This window comes from Xiphophorus hellerii, chromosome 18 (genome assembly GCF_003331165.1).
Source record: "Xiphophorus hellerii strain 12219 chromosome 18, Xiphophorus_hellerii-4.1, whole genome shotgun sequence".
In the NCBI taxonomy this organism is placed as follows: domain Eukaryota; kingdom Metazoa; phylum Chordata; class Actinopteri; order Cyprinodontiformes; family Poeciliidae; genus Xiphophorus; species Xiphophorus hellerii.
The window spans coordinates 16465827-16484462 of NC_045689.1; the positions used below are offsets into that span (position 1 = coordinate 16465827).

The window sequence follows — 18636 nt, forward strand, 5'->3', positions numbered from 1 at the left end:
GTGCAGCGGTGCCTTTGTATATGAGACAACACGTTCCCGCCCCCTTGTGGAGCATCGCAATGCGCCTGCTCGGTGTAGTAGCCGGTTATGGCGGCCGTGCGTGTTTGTCCATGAGGTGGGGGACGCCTGCGGTCTGTGACACAGCAACCCGAGAAACTCGCTGCCATGGCCGGAGTGTTTGACATTGATCTGGACCAGCCGGAGGAAAATGTCTCCGACGACGAGAACGATGAGGTACTTTACCAGAGGCTGTCAGGAGAAACTCCCCGCCGTACGGTAGCTAGCTGCGTTAGCCTGGTCGTCTGCCAGCAGCCTCCGCAGGCCTGCAGGCTGCAGCAGCCGGGGCTGTCAGGGCCTCACAAACTGTTTGTTACTATTAGCATGGCCGCAAACACAACAAAACAAGCGCCTTTCGTTTTTTATGGCACTGCAACCCGGTTCAGGAGTGAATTTTATGCGTTGTTGAAGCTGTCAGCGTTGCTGTCACGCAGGGGTTGTGCAAAACATCCTTACTTGGCCAAAGGTGCAGCAGTGATAAATGTGGCTCCGTGTGCAACAGTTTATTTTGGCGAAATGTGACAGAGTGGGACTGTGTGGGCTGAGGACTGGCTGCCCGGTAGCTTGTGTTTATACAGGGATAGGAAAACAGCTATTGCAGAGTTTTAGAGCACAAATTGATCTCCATTTAAATTGTCAGTCATGTCTTGTCCAGCCGTCTAAGCCAAAAAGTGTGACATTGTTTGTAAAAAGTTGTTAAATGTCATGTTTATTTTTCATTGAGATGAAAATAAGGCTAAAGTTTAGCATTATGAATGTTTACCTAGTGTGCACTGTCTCACAGCAGCTCATGTTTATGTGATTCTCTATGAGGAAAATAATCAGAATCAGTCAATATAAACATTTAAAACATAGATGTGAAGAATATGGTATGGTAACTTTTTTTGCTTCACATAGAAAATAATGTTTTGTTTTTTTTCTAAAAGTATCTGTTATGGTGCATCAACTACTTCACAGTGAAATTGCATAGAGCCAAACTTTTAACAAAAGTTTTAAAATGCCCTAATGATTTTATAGCTCAGAAAATAATATACATTTTTGATAAAGTAAGTATTTAATGTCTCCTTTGCTGATCAGTGTTCTGCTCTTCCTACCAGACTCAAAACATTGACATCATGGATCAGTGCAGTGGGTTTGAGTTGTAAGTATTCAGTTTTGTCACCGCTTTTAAAATGGTCCAGATAAGAAGCCTAATTCTTTACATTTCTCTCTCTGCAGCAATATGGACGACTGTGAGAAGATCGAGATCTCCGAGGACAACGTCAATCAGGGGACGGAGAACATCAGACCAGAGTGCTTTGAGCTGCTGCGGGTGCTCGGGAAAGGCGGCTATGGAAAGGTATGGAGTCCAGTGAACATGCCGTTTGTCTGAGCGGCTTGTGTGGTGAATTATTTTGCCTCTATAATGTTATGCTGACCCATGTTTTTTCCCCCAAACTGCCTGTGTGACTATTCCGAACACTTAATTTATCTTTTTTCCTTGCTCTGCAGGTTTTCCAAGTTCGGAAAGTTGTCGGAGCTGCAGCCGGCAAAATATTTGCCATGAAAGTTTTAAAAAAGGTATTTCATTTTTTTCTTTTGCAGTCTGTCTCTGAGTTGTATGTTAGCAAAAGCGCAGATACAGTTTTGGTTATGTAACCACGCTGTTTGCTTTATAAATTAACATTATATTGCTTCTGTCTGCACATATGGGCTGCTGCTGAAGTCAGTGGTGGGGTAAGATTTCACTGCTAGTTGGTAGACCGCCAGCTGCTCTGCTGCAGCCTCGGCTCTTTAAACGCTCCGCTCGAGCCCATTAGGTCCAGCTTCATGTCGGAGGGATTGCCTTGCACGACCTCGGTGACACATTAAAGAGCTGCTACGTCACGCTCGGGCAGTTTTGGTGGCAAAACTTAACAGTGGAAAGCATAAACGGCATTTTTGGTAAAGATCTGAAAGAGGCTCACAAACGTGGAGCGTGTGAAATTTTAAGTTTGTCCAGACTTGTTCAAAAATCCCCAGCGACAAACACTGAATTTATAGCGGAAATGAAGCTTCTCAACTGAGCTTCATAATGTTTTTCTTAGTTTTCCGGCAGTTTTGTGCTGCTTATAATGTGTTTGTGTAGTAAAAATAAGAACTTTAATCCATTGCCCTCTGGGTGTTTGTGTATTTTGTGAATTTGGCTGAAAATTCAGAATAAGAGCATCAACCCTAATGTTGCTGCCACCACAGCTCTGAACGCTCGCTGCTGAGACGACAGAGCTGTTGACAGGCAGCTCGTTAGCTGTCAGACAGAAGTGTTTAGTAAACAGAAGTGAGGAAAGCAGCAGAGAGCAGAGGCTGTCGACAGATGAAAATTTAGGACACTCTGGACTTGCACGTCTCCAAAAAGAGGCTGCAGAGGCCTGGCAAGGAGCCACTCTGGGGTGTCAGAACCAGGATGCATTTAAAAGATGAATCCTGTCTCAGGCCACAGCTTCACAACATTTTTTTTTTTTTGGAAAAGTCAACCTTTGTCTCATCAAAAATGCTGTGATGCCTGTGCTGTCCTGTCATAGATTCTTTGATAATTCTTTAACTCACATTTAAAATGTAATTAAAACAGCCAGAACAACGATATCAACAGATGGTAGACCTCCATAGAGAGAAATTACGAGCTTGTGAAAACAGGACGTTATCGCTTGTAGCAATTTCTGCATCAACAGATGGAGTTTTTATAATGATCGCTTTGCAAAATGTTTTTAAAAAAAATCTGCTCATGCAAAATAAAACTCAGCATGTGGACAGGAGGCACTAACACAGAAGAGGAGAATGGGAGACAACGTTTAATCCATTTAGTTTGCAATAGAAATTATCCAGTGGCCATGCTGCAGTGTGTGTATCATCTTACATTTCTTTATGTAATTAATATTTTTATTGTTTTTTTTTTCTGATTTTATTTCCCTGTGCTTCCGGCCTCCAGGCTATGATTGTTCGTAACGCTAAGGACACGGCTCATACCAAGGCAGAGAGGAACATTCTGGAGGAAGTGAAGCATCCCTTCATCGTTGATCTCATCTACGCCTTCCAGACGGGAGGGAAGCTCTATCTCATCCTGGAGTACCTCAGTGGTCTGTAACACTAAAAAAAACAAAACGCAACACATCAGACCTGCTATTTTTGTTTTTAACCATATAATCTATAACATTTTACTCTTGTAAATGAACCTAAGTTTGTATACATGTATTAATAATGTTTCTGTGACATCAGTTGCTTGCAACCATTTTATTTTCAGCTTCAGTGTAAACAGAGAAAACAGAAGTACTCAGAGTACATATTGTTCCTGGGCAACAATCTTACACTGTCTCTTTAAATGGCAGATTAATGCAGCTTGAAATAGTAATGCGTTTCATAGAGGAAGATGCATTTGCAGCTCATAGGCTGGGTTTTGTTTGTGTTGTTGTTTCCGAAACATTTTACTTTTTGGATCGTTTTAGAACTTGTATGTTGCTTATTTTAGATGCATGAAGATGTTGTTCTGCTGTGCAGGAGGAGAGCTCTTCATGCAGCTGGAGAGAGAGGGCATCTTCATGGAAGACACAGCCTGGTGAGGATGGTTTGGCATCAGATGTCAGTCATCAACTGTTGACATCATTATTGATTTTATTTTATTTTTTCCCGTTCTTCTGTTTTGCATCATCTGGCAGAAAGTTGCCTGTTAAGATTCTTACTTGTCCAAGCAAGTTGTCTTGCAGAAGTGTTAATCCAACTTGCAGTAACAACCTCTTACTGGAAAATTTAAGTCAAGTAAATTTGAGTACATTTATTCAATGTTCTGTAATAATTAAGTGGTTGTTTTGATGCGTCAGGAAAAAGCATTTTTGGTGCTGCTGATCAGAATAAGATTCAGCTCCTCAGCAACAAATACTCCAGCTGGATTTCATGTCAAACAAAATGTCTGCTGTTGGGGATACTAGAGGATCTGTGATGAAATGGGTCAATATTGGGTTAGCTTGTTAAACATCATGGCATCATGAACTCCTTGAAACTCCAAGACATTTTAGTCTTTCAAAATGATTATGATGGCCAAATTGGATATGGTTCAGCAGGAACAAAATGAACTTTCCTCTAAGACGATGTAATTTTTCTGACCTGAAGCAGAGGAGAATGTGAAGTGAGCTGGAGAGAAACGAGCATAAGGGGGAACACTGCAGTCTGGATGAGCTGCAGAGATTGTGTAAAGATAACTGGTCAAAGATCGTTCTCTCTGTATGCGCCATTCTGGTGAAATGAGAAGGCTGATGCCTCGTTTCCACCGAGCGGTGCGCCTCAGATTGGTTCCATACACAGAATACCCTCTGGCGTATTCAGGGGTGCGAACCGACCCGCATCAACCAAATGAGGCACAAGTGTTGTCCTTTTGGCAAGTTTTAACACTATGGGTGCCAATAGCATCTGATATTTAGTTTTAAACGATTGATTATAAATTCAGAACTGTGTTTAGACCGGAAAAGATGCAACAGTCCTTCTTGCTTTCATGTCACATTGTTGTGATGTTTGTCGTGATATTATTAGCTCTGAAGCATAATTTTATTTAGTCTTTTGTTGCTTGTAGTTTTTACCTCGCAGAGATCTCCATGGCTCTGGGTCATCTGCACCAAAAAGGCATCATCTACCGAGACCTGAAGCCTGAGAACATCATGCTCAACAGCCAAGGTTAGTCCGTCCTGGATGATGCGTAATATTTAGAGCCTTTTGAAGTATTCATGCTTCTTGATATTTTAATTTTTTTCACATGACAACTACAGACTTCAATTTATTTCAGCAGGATTTTAAGTGACAGACCAGCACCGACTGGACATGAGACGAGACAAAGTATTTGTGTTTCAGTGATCAAGCATTTTGCTTTAGTTTTAAATTAAAAAACTATTTTCCCCATTTGCCACACACCTGATTTAAATTAATGGGTAATCAATGGATGGGGTCATTTGAATTAGGTGTGCTGGAGCAGAGCTACATCTAAGACCTGCAGGACCTGGATTAAGAACTGCTGGCCTAGTCAAAGTCCAGCCCTAAATTTAATAAAACTTCTGAGTCAAGTAATAAATATTTGCTAGAAATGCTTTCCATCAAATTTAGCCCATCTGTTGAACTACCTTAAAAAGCTACAATTCTCTTAGACGCTTTAAACCCCCAAATATCTGCCGCTTTAATTGTTTTACAAAGTATTAATTCTCTTGCGTTGATTAGAAATGCATTCTTCAGATTTTATTTATAAAAAGTGATGAAAACCATGTCTCTCTTTGACTAATTTGAATTTTAGTAATATAAACTGTTAAAAACATAAAAAAAAACTTCACACAACGTGGCAAACTTCAAGGGGTGTGAATACTTTTCAAATCAAAGTTTTATTTAATGCTGAGCTTCCAGCAGGTGTAATTAATTCATGCAAATGTTGGTATCTAAATATTTCTTGATTTTCCTCCAGGTCACGTAAAACTGACCGACTTCGGTCTTTGTAAAGAATCCATTCATGACGGGACGGTCACTCACACTTTCTGTGGAACCATCGAATACATGTAGGTGTTTTTTCTGGGACCTCTGACCCAGCTGCACTCTTCATCACTAACGGCCTCGGATGCTGTGGGCTCTCTGTGCTTCAGGGCTCCAGAGATCTTGATGAGGAGCGGCCACAACAGAGCGGTGGACTGGTGGAGTCTGGGCGCTCTGATGTACGACATGCTCACAGGAGCGGTCAGTGAAACGCGCTCAGTTTCATTATTATTGTTGTGAATCAACATAGGTATTGTCTTAATAACCCTGGTCTTTCCTCTCTAATTGTAGCCCCCCTTCACAGGTGAGAACCGGAAAAAGACCATTGATAAAATCCTGAAGTGTAAGCTGAGCCTCCCACCCTACCTCACACAGGAAGCAAGGGATCTCCTGAAACGGGTACGGTCTCCTGCGTTTGCTTGAAGCCGATTATTTGCCCTGCTGGTTTTCTCTTAACGTTTGGCCGCTGCTTGAACAGCTGCTGAAGAGAAATGCTTCGTCACGGCTCGGAGCCGGAGCAGGAGACGCCACAGATGTGCAGGTGAGAGCAGTAGATGCAAAAGAATATTCTCAAACTTCAGCCGGTTGTTATGAAATTTGTTGTGAAACCAACTTGTTTAAATTATAATTTTTTTGTGTGTTCAATAGGCTTATCCTTTCTTTCGACACATCAATTGGGAAGATCTACTGGCCCGGAAAGTGGAGCCTCCCTTCAAACCTGTCCTTGTAAGTAAAACCATAAGCAAACATTCATTACCTTTTGGTATTTGGTGGGATGTTTTGCTAATGTGCCTAAATAACGCTACGTTAGAGGCTGAGGTCCAGGAAAACAGCCAAGCCTTCTACTGTGTCGGATCATCTCCTGCTTGCTTTGGCTGAAACCTCTCATGTTGCTGTAATCCCAAACTTGTGTTTCCTCTCTGATCTGGCCAGCAATCAGCGGATGACGTGAGTCAGTTCGACTCGAAGTTCACCAGCCAGACTCCGGTGGACAGCCCTGACGACTCCACCCTCAGCGAGAGCGCAAATCAGGCCTTCCTGGTAATACCTGAAGACGCTTTACTTCACTTCTACCTTGTTTAGTAGCAAGTTTAATCTGAACTATTAAAGATGCAGTGATTCCACTTTATTTATTCCAGTGTAAGTTTTTCACAATTTGTCACATTACAGCCATAAACTCCAATTGCTTTGCACTTGTATTTTACTGGATAGAAGGAAAAGGACTTTAAATATTTTGTTTATTGTGAATATATACAAAAAAACGTAAAAAGTGTGACGGGTATATATAGTCAGGCCCCTGCTCTTAAATAAAATCCTGTGCAGCACTACTTGCTAAATGGTAGCAAGTAGTGGCATGAAAAACATGCCAAGCTTTGAACATCTGATTCAGTACTGCTCAAACAACCAACGACAAAATGGAAAGAGTCTGGCACAACTGCAAACCTACCAAACAGCTAAACTAAAGCTAGCTATATTGTAAACAATATTACAACTACCAGTCGGTTCGAAATCGATCTAAATGCAAAACATTTAATGCCTGTGTGTGTAAAGCCGCAGCGATGTGCGTCACCTTGAACACACCACTCCCCTCTCTGGAACATGGCCATGGCAGCATCATGTGACGATGCTGCCGTACTAAGAGGACTCCAGCAACACTCGACGTTCTGAGAAAGTTGTGACAGCTTGTGGATTATTTTCTGGGACAGGGCAGTGGATTAGGATTGGTGAGGAGATGGATGGAGCTAAACGCAGAATGATCCTGGAAGAAAACATGTTCAAAGCTGCAAAAGATTTGAGACTGGAGCAGAGAGTTGGCTTCCAGCAGGACAATGTCTCTGAAGATCAGCTCCGAGCTACTTTAGGGATCTCAAGCTCTAGTCCGCGTCAAGTCAAGAGTCATTATCAGAACCCTCTTGAACTTGATTGGATTTTTGGAACAATGACCCGTCTAAAAAATAAAAACATTTACATGTGTTAAAATAGCCCAGTCAAAGTCCAGAGATAAATTCACCTGAAAATCGATTTACAAATTTATGTCCAGATTCCTTCCCCCCCAATCCAACTGCTAAATTCTAATAAACATTTTAGCATTCATAGATGTAAACAGAAGAGAAATGATCCAAATCACTTGCAGGTGTAATTACAGTGAAAGGATATAAATAAAAAAAAATATGAAATGCTTCTTGGATTTTTATTGGTAAAAATTTGCAAACCTTCTGTGATTTCCCTTCACATTTATGCGCTCTGTTGTGTTTGTCTTCCCAATGGGATGCATCTGAAGTGTGTGGTTGGAATGTTGCAATATGTGGATAGTTGATTGCAAGGCATTCTGCAAACAGGATTGTTGCTCAGCAGGTAAATGTAACAAAAAATGACCATAAAAGATAAATGATGTGAAGTTGTTGACACTTTCTGTATGTTTGTGCTGTATAATTGCGTTAAGATTAAACCTAGAAATGTCACAATAAGAGCCCAGAAAAGTATGGAAGTTTGGGGAAAGTTGTGCAAAAAAAAATCTCCATAATTAAAAGGTGCGTTCCTTGTTTCCTTCCTTCGTGGTTTTCCCAGGGCTTTACATACGTCGCGCCATCAGTTCTGGAAAACATCAAGGAGAAGTTTTCCTTCGAGCCAAAGATCCGCTCCCCTCGGCGCATCATGGACAGCCCAAGGACTCTTCTCAGGTTTGTCGGCTGGTTTGCAGCAGATCTGATGTGAACTGATTATTTGCATGACACATTAACCTGCAGCCTCTAACCTGTAGTCTCTACTTCCCTCTCAGCCCGGGCTGGTCTCGCAGTCCCCTCATCCCCGGCGTGGGACGGAGTGTCCTCCCCTCTCCTCTGGAGCAGCCCATGGATCTGTCCACCGCAGAGCAGATGGACATCACTAGTAGCTCTGAGGCCTCGGCCCCCCTCCCCATCCGACAGCCTGCGGGGGTCAACCTCGCCCAGATGAAGCAGCAAACCTTCCCTGTCGTGGCCAAACGGCCTGAGCATCTACGTATGAACCTATGACCCCTGACTTTATTTCTTCTCCCTCTGGTTTGGTGATATTTTTTTAAAGGCAAAGAAACAGGAACATATGCTAGAGACAATGAGAATCCAAACTTCTTGCACATCTGCACACCACATGTACTGTCACAACCTGGAGTGTGCTCTTGGGGCTGACACTACGGCAGACTACAGTTCAGTGCTGAAGGTGATGTCATCGCCTCGCCACCTCAGGTCTGTCGACCTCCCGCCTCCGGTGATCATTTCTCACACTGAGGTATGATTGGAACTGAGACGCAGTCAGTCTGCTGGACTTTAAGATATCCAAAGTGCTTTGATCTCTTTTAGTCGACACCAGTAAGCTCTACTGGATGGATTACTGACATGGTTCCTGGTTCTGGATTATGATCTGAATTGGGATTAATATAAAAAAAAAAAGTGGGTTGTTCCGATCAGACAAAAAGAGGCTCTATAAACGTAAGGTTTTGCTTTGTTTTATGAAGTCTTACCAAGTGGATCCATTTTCTGTGCTGTGCATCAACTCATAGAGCCTCCATTAAATACAAAAAACAAAAACTATCAATTCTTTAAGCATTTATGTTGTGAAATGGCTTCATGTGGAATCCATACTTGAGTTATCACTCTAATTCAGCTCCATTTTCTCCTGATCAACGGCAACATATAACTGGTCTCTGTGCTGATTGCGTAATACCACCTCCGGCTCTCCTTCTGGCTGCTCACAGACGCTCAGGGCGTCAGAACCTGGAGTGGGTCCGAATCTCCAGAACCAGTTGATCTGGTCTCACCATCCACAGCTCTGTGAAGATTCAGAGCTCCAAAGACCCGGAGACGCAGCCACAGCCTCCTGCCTCAGCATTAACTTGTTCAGGAAAAACAATTTTACAACTCTTGAGACACTAAAAGAAATTATGAATAAACTGTAAAGAAAACATGCGCATCATGTCTGTTTGTTTTCCCTCCAACATTCACAGAAAAAGAGATGAAAACCTGATGAAGTGTTTTTAATTATGAATATTTATTGAGATCTCAATATTCAATCACTTTTAGTCATTCTTTTCCTTCAGCGGGATTCCTTTACAGTGTTTTAAAACATGGGATTTACTTTGAACTCAATTTATTTATGTAGCATCGTTTCACTCATTAACAAATGTCATCTCAAGGCACTTCATAGGACAAACCACCATCCAGAAGTGTATGATCAAATTAATTCAACCATTAAGATTACATACATTCCAGTCTGTTCCCAGTTATAATACAAGCACATGGTGACAGTGGAAGGAAAATACTCAGGGTAGTAAAAACGAGCAGAACTAGGTCCAGCTTGAGAGGGCAGAACAGACACAAAAATCCCAGAAGATCTACAGAGTATTTATCAGGAGAAGTATGGTAAAACCATTTTTAAATTTAGACTTTCCAGGTTCCACGATGTCAAAATTTCATTTTGTTCCATCCCATTGAAATTAAGTCTTTAGAACCACAGTGGCTGATCCTCAGGAAATGATTTGGTTTTATTTTATTATTTTAAAGACTTTGGAATGTAGAAAAAAGTAGGAACATTTAATAAAACAATTTAGTAAATGTTTCAATTCAGATGTCAAACTGGTCTAATTATTCCTGGAGAAGTCCATAGCTTCCATGCTTTGGCTTCATTAGTCGGATATTAAAAACAGTTTGTTGTTTGTAAGGAAAAGAAAAAAAAATCTCAATTCACTGACTGACAGTCTGACAATAAAAACATCTGTCAATAAACCTTTGAAACCTTTTTAAATCTCAATTTATTTGACCACAACCTTTGTTATTGGGTGTATAAGAACAAAAGATCAGATGTAAATAAATGTAGACGGGGCCTGAGTCTGGAAAAACTTGTGAGTTTTAAACACAATGTTTTGGCACCCCGTTATGGAATTTGAATCGCTGTAAACTAAATCTGTGCAATAACTAAAATATATATATTATGAATAGAATAAAACAATAAAACTAAGTAGTTGCCCACCACCTGAAAAACACCAATTATTAAATTAAATCAGTAAACAGTGTCAATGACAGAACTATTGAAATGGATGATCTGCAGCAAGTAAATATAAAACATTCTCATAATATTGCTATGAGATGAGTTTAATGTCTAATATAAAAGGACAGTTACACATTTAAAAAGACCAAAGGCTATTCGTTTGATGTAAATGATGCTTTCAGTGCATTTATTATAAACAACGGGAAGTACCAGATCCTCAAATCAATATATTTGATGTATTTCACAAACTAAAAATTCCCCTTATCAATGTTTTCACCAGGGAATTTTGGTAACCACCATTCAGACATTTCACTCACACTAATCTTCCCTCATGGCTGGTGTTTACATGATGTGAAGGTATCCATGACATTATCCACTTATCTAAACAGAGTGAATAGATATTAAATGTTTCCTGTAATAATATGAACTTGTACAGTATATGCAGTTACAATGCAACCAACAAACTGGAAAAAGCTGCATAAATGGAGAGCAAAGAAAAGATTTCCTAAACCAATATACTGACCACAGTTTGTAATTGCTCATGGAAGTTTTGTATTATATTAAGAAGGCAAAATGACGTTTAGGCATCTTCATTCATTTAACCATAGAAATCGAATCTTCATTAAGGAGCGCACAGAAATAACCGGCGGATTAAAGCTCTAGTGTGTTGAGAAACTTAATGAACTTGATTACCCTTCACAATTATTTAAGGGCAACAGTGTAGTGTTGCCCTTCTCTATCACAGGATGGCAGCATAACTTAACTTAATTTTTCAAATTCAGATAAAAGTTTGGACAATGAACTGACCTGAAGACACTAAACAAGGCACAGTTTAAACAAACAAAAACAATCACAATAGAAATGACGAAAAAGGTCAGAAATCTGAGTATTTTAAAATCAGGTGGGTTTATCCACTGGTTGAACTTGGGAGTTGGGCAACATACTATGAATGGGTGGGCGTCTCCCACTCTACAGTACTTCAGTCTCACACCTGGCAACACGGCCACTAATCTGTTTTAACGTCCTGAGTTGGGATTACAACACCATCCACCGTTATGATTCTATCTTTACAGTAACATGAAATCAAAGTAATATTTTCAATCAGCTGAAAGCAACACAGTCAAAATATGCAGATTATTTCTGTGTAAATTACTGATCCAGCTAATATACAGCTAAGCAATAAAAGCAGCTGTAGAGCTGATTGTTTACAATTTATTTAAATGTGTGCGTTTTATCTGGAATGTTTTGAAATAAATAATCAAAACATTCCTTTACTATTTTCAGGACATAAACATATGAACAACCAGCAGATACTTTAATGCACCTTTTCCGAGATTATAAAACAAAATCAGATCAATTTTGGGCATAATTGGAGATAATCGAGCAATTCCTTCATTTTCTTTTGAATTCAAAACTACAACACCTTTCAAAGAACTTGCCGCCCCTGTTTTTCTCTTATGTACTACAGTCAGAGGAAGAACAGAAACCGGCAGGTCAGAGGTCAAAGAAAACCAGAAATTGTCAGCGGCCTGATTGGTCCAACTCTATAACTAATATGACCGATATGAAAGTACAAACAAATATTTAATGCAGCACCCTTTTACACTGGAGGAGACAAAAACTATTTGATTCCTTTGTATGGACTTAAATTAAAATAAACATCAACTGCTATAAATATTATAGTAAGATGTCTCCCAAAATGTGCTAATTAGTAAAACTGAAATAGGGACAATGAAGAAAAGATATTTCTGCATACTGTAGATATTCATTTTTTTCTGTTTTCTTTTTAAAACATTTATATGTAACTCTGTCCTATTTCTCTAACTGTTTCCCTCTGAACTGCACTGAGACTCTTTTCCTGCTTCGTGGTTCAGGCCAGGGATATGAGGAGAAATCTTCACATGTGCTTTGAGTTAAGATTAGTGAATTTGTTCTCTGAATATTCCTTTCATATAAGAAAGATATATAGGTTTGAAGATGAAGTGATAAAATCCAGAAAGCATCTTAAAAAAATCTTTTTTCAGATGAAAAAAAAATTTGTCAAGATCTTCTTTGACCCAGCCTTTGTTTGGTTTTGCTTAAGCAGCACAACATGGTAAAAATCTACTAGGACACTTTATAAGACGGCAGCAATAGTTTAAAAAAAAAAAAAAGAAGACAGCAATGGCGGCTTACTTCATATGTGTGTACATATATGTGGCATGTTTAATGGTAAGTGTTTCCTCAATCTGGCAGCAAAAAAGCCAGACCAGAGCAAAACGTTGCTGTGTGGGAATGACTGTGAGTCCGGCTGGTTTTGGAGCAGAAAATGAAGGTGCAGCTCACTACTGAAATGTCTGTAGGATTCATATCACTGGTTCACCCTGCATCTCCACGCAGAGGAGCTCTGCTCCTGCAGCCGCCTCATTCTTTTCCCCAGCCACACCCACCACAGTAAACCGATGACGACACACACCACAGACTCCACGTAGTAGCCGTCCATGGTCGTCACACAAACGCCTCCTTCCTTGACGCACAACTGGAGGGGAAAAAAATATAAAAAATTAGGGGTTTACTTTATAAATAAAAACACACTCTGTGGTTTTCCGCCCTCTCCCGTTCCACTCACCCCTGCCTCCAGTGACGAGCTGCAGCTCTGTCCCACGGCCCCGTGGCACTCCTTAGAGGTCAGGGGGTCGACCATCCACAGAGCCACGGTGGAGGGCCAGTTTCCTCCCAGGTTAGTGACCGTATTCAGCAGCGTCATGTAGGTCCCTCCTATGAGGGGGTCACTCACTTTGGCATGGAAGGCCATGCAGGCCACATACATGCTATACAGCGCCACCTAGGGACACCAAAATGGGGCCGACTTCATTAAATGTATCCACAGTCAAACAAGGTGTTTAAGTGTTTTACTGTCAGAGGTTTGTGAACAGGTTCCAGGAAGTCAGACTGGATTTGATGGTTGTAGTTAAGCAGGGCAACCAGCAGAGAAAAGGAGAAAAACAACAAACCTGATGCAATGCATAGCTGAGCAGGACTATGGCGTAGTAGTAAAGTGGGAATCCTCCTTCTTGTTTCAAATGGGGGGTCCACCATACCAGCAGAGCGTACTCAAGCCCGATAAGCAACCTGCATAACAGAATAGGACTGTGCTAGCTCTTTGCTTACTGCATGCAAACACAAAGCGAGTTCATTTCTGTGTTTACGTGAGCACTTACCGGAACGGAAAGGCTTTATAAAAGACATCAAGGGGTCGCGGCCCCGCCGTGTATCTGCTGATGATCACTGGAAGAAGGATCTGCAGAGGCACCATGGGAACCGCCAGGAGAGCCAGCTGCTCTTTGGGGACTCCAGCCTCCACCAGCTTCAGACCTGTAACAGCATCTGCTGCAGAGAAACCGATCTAAGGCAAAAGAAAAAAAAATTAAGATATTTTCACCATGAGTTTTCTTCAGATACAGACAACACCAATCATCTTGCTGTTTGCAGTTATGTACTTTAGCTGTGAGGAGCAGGGAACAAAAAGTGAAGACTGTTGGCATCTTGACGATGGAGAACAGGAGCTTGTAGGTTTCCGTGACACCCTGAGTCTCGACCGGGACGTTGCTCCTGCCTCTGCTGTGATCGTTCTCCCTTTTAAGGATGGCCACCAGGGTAGTGGAAACTAGGAATATCACCCCCCAGAAAAATAAAAAATCTGCAACAGAAGAACAAAAGATTGGCTTAAATCATCTCCCTAAACCTAGCAGAAATAAGAAAAACAATCATTTTCAATACATCACCAGATCTTATACAGCATTTCCCAACTCTGCCTTGCAAAGGTTCTTCAAACCTTTGCAGTGTTAGACATATGCTTGGCATAAGAACAGAAGTTTGGTTTCTTCAGACCATGATACATTCTCCCACAAGGTTTGGGAATATTGTAGTCAGACCAGGAGGTTTACTGTCAGTCTTCAAACCTCCTTCCTTACTGAATTTCTTCTTCTAAAATCAGAGATCCCAACAGCCTCTCCTGTGTTGCTGTTTGTCTCTAAAATGATGTGCAAGTTTAATAATTTCACCTCTGCAATACATTCTTTCCAAGTATCTGTACCCGCTTTGCCTGTGCTGTGTTAGACATATATCTCTGTGGAATGGTTAGATAGTCTGATACATTTGTATGTTCAGATCATTGAGTTAAAAGATCCAAAAGAAGAGCTGGACAACTGAGGTTTATTTCAATTCAGTCTGATTTGCCGTAACTGATGAGAGGTTTGTACCAACAAACACTAAATGTTGAAATTGAGTCAAAGGTGTGTCAAAGAAGTATTAGTGTAAAGGTGGGCCCCTTATGCAACCAGATTACTGCAGCTTTTTTTAAACCCATTCCTAGCAGATTTGTTTGACTTCAATTTGACTGGTACAGGAAAAGTTCAAGTAAAACATTTTAAAATCATTTATTATACTTCTTTTTTTACACCACACCTCGGAATTCAACAGTGGTGTGTCCATGTACCTGGCAGGGTGACGATGCCGGTGTCTTTGGGCACTATTCTGAGGTACTTGTTGCAAAATTCAGCAGACTCCAGAGCCAGAAAGAGCACATTCCCCAGGAAGTACCCCGCCGTCTGGCCTACGGAGTTGCAGGTAGACGCATAGCCCACATTTTCTCTAGATAACATGGTGAGGGCCCAGCCATCCACAGCTATATCCTAGTACACAGAGAGAGAGAAAGAAGATGTTTTAAGTTTGCAGGTTTGTAAGGATTTTTTTTTATTATTTCATTGATTTTTGAAACAAAGGTTGCACATTGTATCCTTTTCTTTCCACTTCATAATTTTATGAAGCTCTACCTTTAAGGTGAAACAGTTCATGGAACATGAATACATTTGCAAAGCACTGCATATGTGTGCTTATTAATGGTTACCTGTGTGGCTGCCAGGAAGGCAAGCATAAAGAAGACTGCAGTGAGTGTGACCACCTTGGGTCCCTCCTCGCTCTGCAGCAGTGAGGTGACTGTTGTTGAAAGATAGAGCATGAACAGCCCCAGCAGGTACTGAGTGGGCACCAGCCACGACTTTCTGCAGAAACACATGACAACAGTTCAGAGACAAAAACAAAAGCATATATAACAGTATCATCCGTACTTGGGTTTCCGTCCTACCTTCTCCCAAACCTGCCAAAGTACAGGGCATCCACCAACGGTGCCCAGAAAAGCTTCAAACTAAACGGCCAAAAGACGAAGCTGAAGAAGGCTTGGTCTTTGTAGCTGACACTCTTGCTCTGTAAGATTAGGGGGATGCTGCCAGCCAGTCCCAAGGGAATCCCCTGCAGCACATAGAGGAACAGGAGAAGTAATATATTCCCCAGTTCGCCACGGATACCCGGCCGAACCCGGTGACGCCTCCTGTTCTCTGTGTCTGAGCTCCTGATGAGGCTATCTGCCTCCTCTTCCATCTCCGGCTCAGGAGAACTCGTCTCCCCTCTGTCCATAGAGCCGATGTGCTCAGACAGGATGGAGGCGCCTGGTACTCTCCTCTGTCGCCCGTTCCTGCGTGTCATCAAATCTGAGGGCTCCATGATGGAGCAAAGGGCATCAAACCTGCTGTGCCCACAATAAATCTGGAAGAAGAAAATAAAAAATACCGGTAAAACATTTACATGGAGTTTCTAGTCTGTTTTTTGAGGCTTCTGGGTAAATCAGCTATGTCTTCTCCAAATGTGCTATGGCTGGAAAGGTAAATGTAAATAAATGATTGCAATCCATTGAAAAAACGGCGGAAAGGAAGAAACACATTCAGAAGCAGGTTGGATTTAAGGTGTGAGAAGAATCATCAAAATGTGCTACATTTTAAAAATGTCAAGAATACATCCATTGATCTCTAACAGGAAGTATAATTATAAGCCAAGTCAGTGAAAAATTAACATGTCAGGTTTGCTGCTTTCACTCTGGTGTCGTTTAAAAGTAAACAATATTGTACGCTCACAAACAACCAGAATAAACTCAGAAACAGCTAAAAATCAAAAGAAAAGCGGATGGGTTTGTGCATACCTGGTTATGACAGCATGCCAAAGCAGAAATAAACACGCAAAATTAGAGGAATGAGTGAGCCAATCAGAGGCTTGTTTCATAAGATTGTTCGGCTAAAACACGGTGACGTCCTAACAGATTAAATGAACAAAGATAAATAATTAGACTACCGTTTAACTTAAAAACACATCGGTGGACAAAAACACAGGACAGCCAAAAAGAGCGTTGTGTGCAGCACGGAAATGTGTCCGGGTAACTTTAGCTGACGTGTCTGAAAACGTCACTGCACGAAGTTCCTCTTCAGAAGCAATGAGTAAAAAGACGGAAGTCTTTTGTTTTTGTTTTTCTATGGAAGGAAACAAATCCAATGCCTGTCTTCCGAGAGGGGAAAAAAAAATTAAGATACATTTGTCATCATTTTGATATTGATTGTACTAATTTCTTCTAAATAAAAACATCCAGATATATGGGACATGTATTACATAAACTGATAATGTCGTCTTAAAGATGTTAATTGTTTTGCAGACGGAAAAAAAGGACAAATTAAACAGAAAAACTAAATGCAAAATGGCAAGCTGCAATAAAGTACAATTGGCTCTCATCCATAATAAATGCATTGCAAGATAAGAGCAAAAAAAATTACTACCAAAATAAAATGTTACTACAGTAAAATACAATGGAATGTTAAAAACTCAGTTTTATTGGTTTATGAGTTTGAAGTCTCCAGGATGGATTGTCAGACTTTTGAGCATTAACAACCACACTTTTCTTTATAGCAACAAATTGGCTGGTGGAGTGTTGCTTGTTTATACAGCTGGTTAAATTAAAATACAACAGGAATGTATGCAGTAGTAGACATGATCCTGATGAAGACTAATCTTGATTACAAAGTCTTAAATGAGAGTGACTTCAATCGCCATAAAATAAAGGCAATTTAAATAGTTTTTCCTCCTTAGCCATGCTCTACCTTTGTTTATTTTATGGCCACACTATATTTTCAGATTAGAATGTTTAAATTGCAAGCTACAACAAATGAAAACACCACACTATTAAAAGAAGCCATTCCTTGTATATATTAGAGAAGGCATTTTACTTCATAACTGTTAATTAAAAAGATAATGACTGCACAAATTTTATTCAAATATAACATGGTTGGAAATTATTATTTTTTGCTTAATCTAGATCATTCTTAGCTGTCTCCATTTCCTCCTGTCTTAGTAAGAGGCACCCTTGACCCCACATTAAAGACGTAATGAATAACGACATGGTCTGGCTTGTGGGTTGGTTTGAGCCCATGTGAAGTTGCTTATCCCACCCGCAAACATATGACAAGACGGAGGCTTATTTTAATGACACAGCATGTGATGAAAGGACCGACGTAAAGCTGCCATTACCACCACTTACTGAGATATAGTTTGAGATGAAGGGATGCTATTACAAGACCATATTTTCACCCCTATTTCACTAGACCTCCTGATAAACCATGCTTAAATTACTTCATGTCTGAAGATATCTGTTATATATTTACCGGGTGCATCTACCAATCTGCAGGCATTTTTGTCTATGACATAATTTTGAGAATAGCTGTCAGAACATTTTTCTTTTTTTTTAAAGTGGTATGGATTAAATTTTAAAGACTAAAGATTAAATAAATTCCAACCCACAAATGTTGCTTGAATAAACACGCATGGTAACTAATTGAAGGTCTTCAAACATCCATATTGCAAACAGATTCAATGAATCTGATCCAGTCCTGAACCTCAGAGGTCAGTGTTGAAAACCATTTGACCTTCAGGTGAGATTTTGTTTGATACATCCTTCCACTTGGATAATATACCTATATGAGCTAGTTTAGGGAATGTTTTTTCTCAACATAATCTAATCTGCATTAGCTCTGTGCAAAAATATATACCTCTTTTTTCCCCCAAAGGTCCTATGAGGTCAGATTTCAGCTTCCTTCTAGGTAAAAATTTTTTTGCTAGAATGAAGAGAAGCACACTCTCCATACTGTCTTAGCAGGAGATAGAAAATCATTCATCAATGCTTCATCT

At 40.5% G+C, this 18636-nt stretch overlaps 2 protein-coding genes across 3 annotated transcripts; one reads left to right on the top strand and one right to left on the bottom strand.

The window, feature by feature from the left end:
- Nucleotides 1-54: 54 nt before the first annotated feature.
- Nucleotides 55-9014, top strand: rps6kb1b (ribosomal protein S6 kinase b, polypeptide 1b). The gene is made up of 15 exons (XM_032545095.1): nucleotides 55-234; nucleotides 1155-1198; nucleotides 1276-1396; nucleotides 1549-1617; nucleotides 3002-3149; nucleotides 3568-3625; nucleotides 4634-4734; nucleotides 5507-5597; nucleotides 5682-5772; nucleotides 5863-5970; nucleotides 6050-6112; nucleotides 6220-6297; nucleotides 6505-6612; nucleotides 8140-8252; nucleotides 8351-9014. The coding sequence occupies exons 1-15, from the start codon at nucleotides 166-168 to the stop codon at nucleotides 8583-8585; spliced, it is 1497 nt and encodes a 498-aa protein (XP_032400986.1). The 5' UTR covers nucleotides 55-165; the 3' UTR covers nucleotides 8586-9014.
- A 564-nt stretch (nucleotides 9015-9578) lies between these two features.
- slc33a1 (solute carrier family 33 member 1) lies at nucleotides 9579-16850 on the bottom strand. 2 transcript variants are annotated; one of them, XM_032545094.1, is made up of 9 exons: nucleotides 16756-16850; nucleotides 15719-16176; nucleotides 15482-15635; nucleotides 15071-15266; nucleotides 14073-14272; nucleotides 13794-13978; nucleotides 13587-13704; nucleotides 13202-13417; nucleotides 9579-13111 (listed from the first exon to the last, which is right to left on the bottom strand). In XM_032545094.1, the coding sequence occupies exons 2-9, from the start codon at nucleotides 16132-16134 to the stop codon at nucleotides 12944-12946; spliced, it is 1653 nt and encodes a 550-aa protein (XP_032400985.1). In that variant the 5' UTR covers nucleotides 16135-16176; nucleotides 16756-16850; the 3' UTR covers nucleotides 9579-12943. The 2 variants fall into 2 exon arrangements, with proteins under 2 accessions (XP_032400985.1, XP_032400984.1); XM_032545093.1 differs by having other exon boundaries at nucleotides 16607-16837.
- Nucleotides 16851-18636: the final 1786 nt, after the last annotated feature.

Coding starts and splice junctions, on each gene's coding strand:
- rps6kb1b (XM_032545095.1), top strand. CDS start 166: ATGGCCGGAGTGTTTGACATTGATCTGGACCAGCCGGAGGAAAATGTC. Junction 1,397..1,548: donor GGAAAGGCGGCTATGGAAAG/GTATGGAGTCCA, acceptor CTTGCTCTGCAG/GTTTTCCAAGTTCGGAAAGT. Junction 4,735..5,506: donor CATCATGCTCAACAGCCAAG/GTTAGTCCGTCC, acceptor ATTTTCCTCCAG/GTCACGTAAAACTGACCGAC.
- slc33a1 (XM_032545094.1), bottom strand. CDS start 16,134: ATGGAGCCCTCAGATTTGATGACACGCAGGAACGGGCGACAGAGGAGA. Junction 14,273..15,070: donor CGGCATCGTCACCCTGCCAG/GTACATGGACAC, acceptor CTTCTGTTGCAG/ATTTTTTATTTTTCTGGGGG. Junction 13,112..13,201: donor GCTCGTCACTGGAGGCAGGG/GTGAGTGGAACG, acceptor TTTCCCCTCCAG/TTGTGCGTCAAGGAAGGAGG.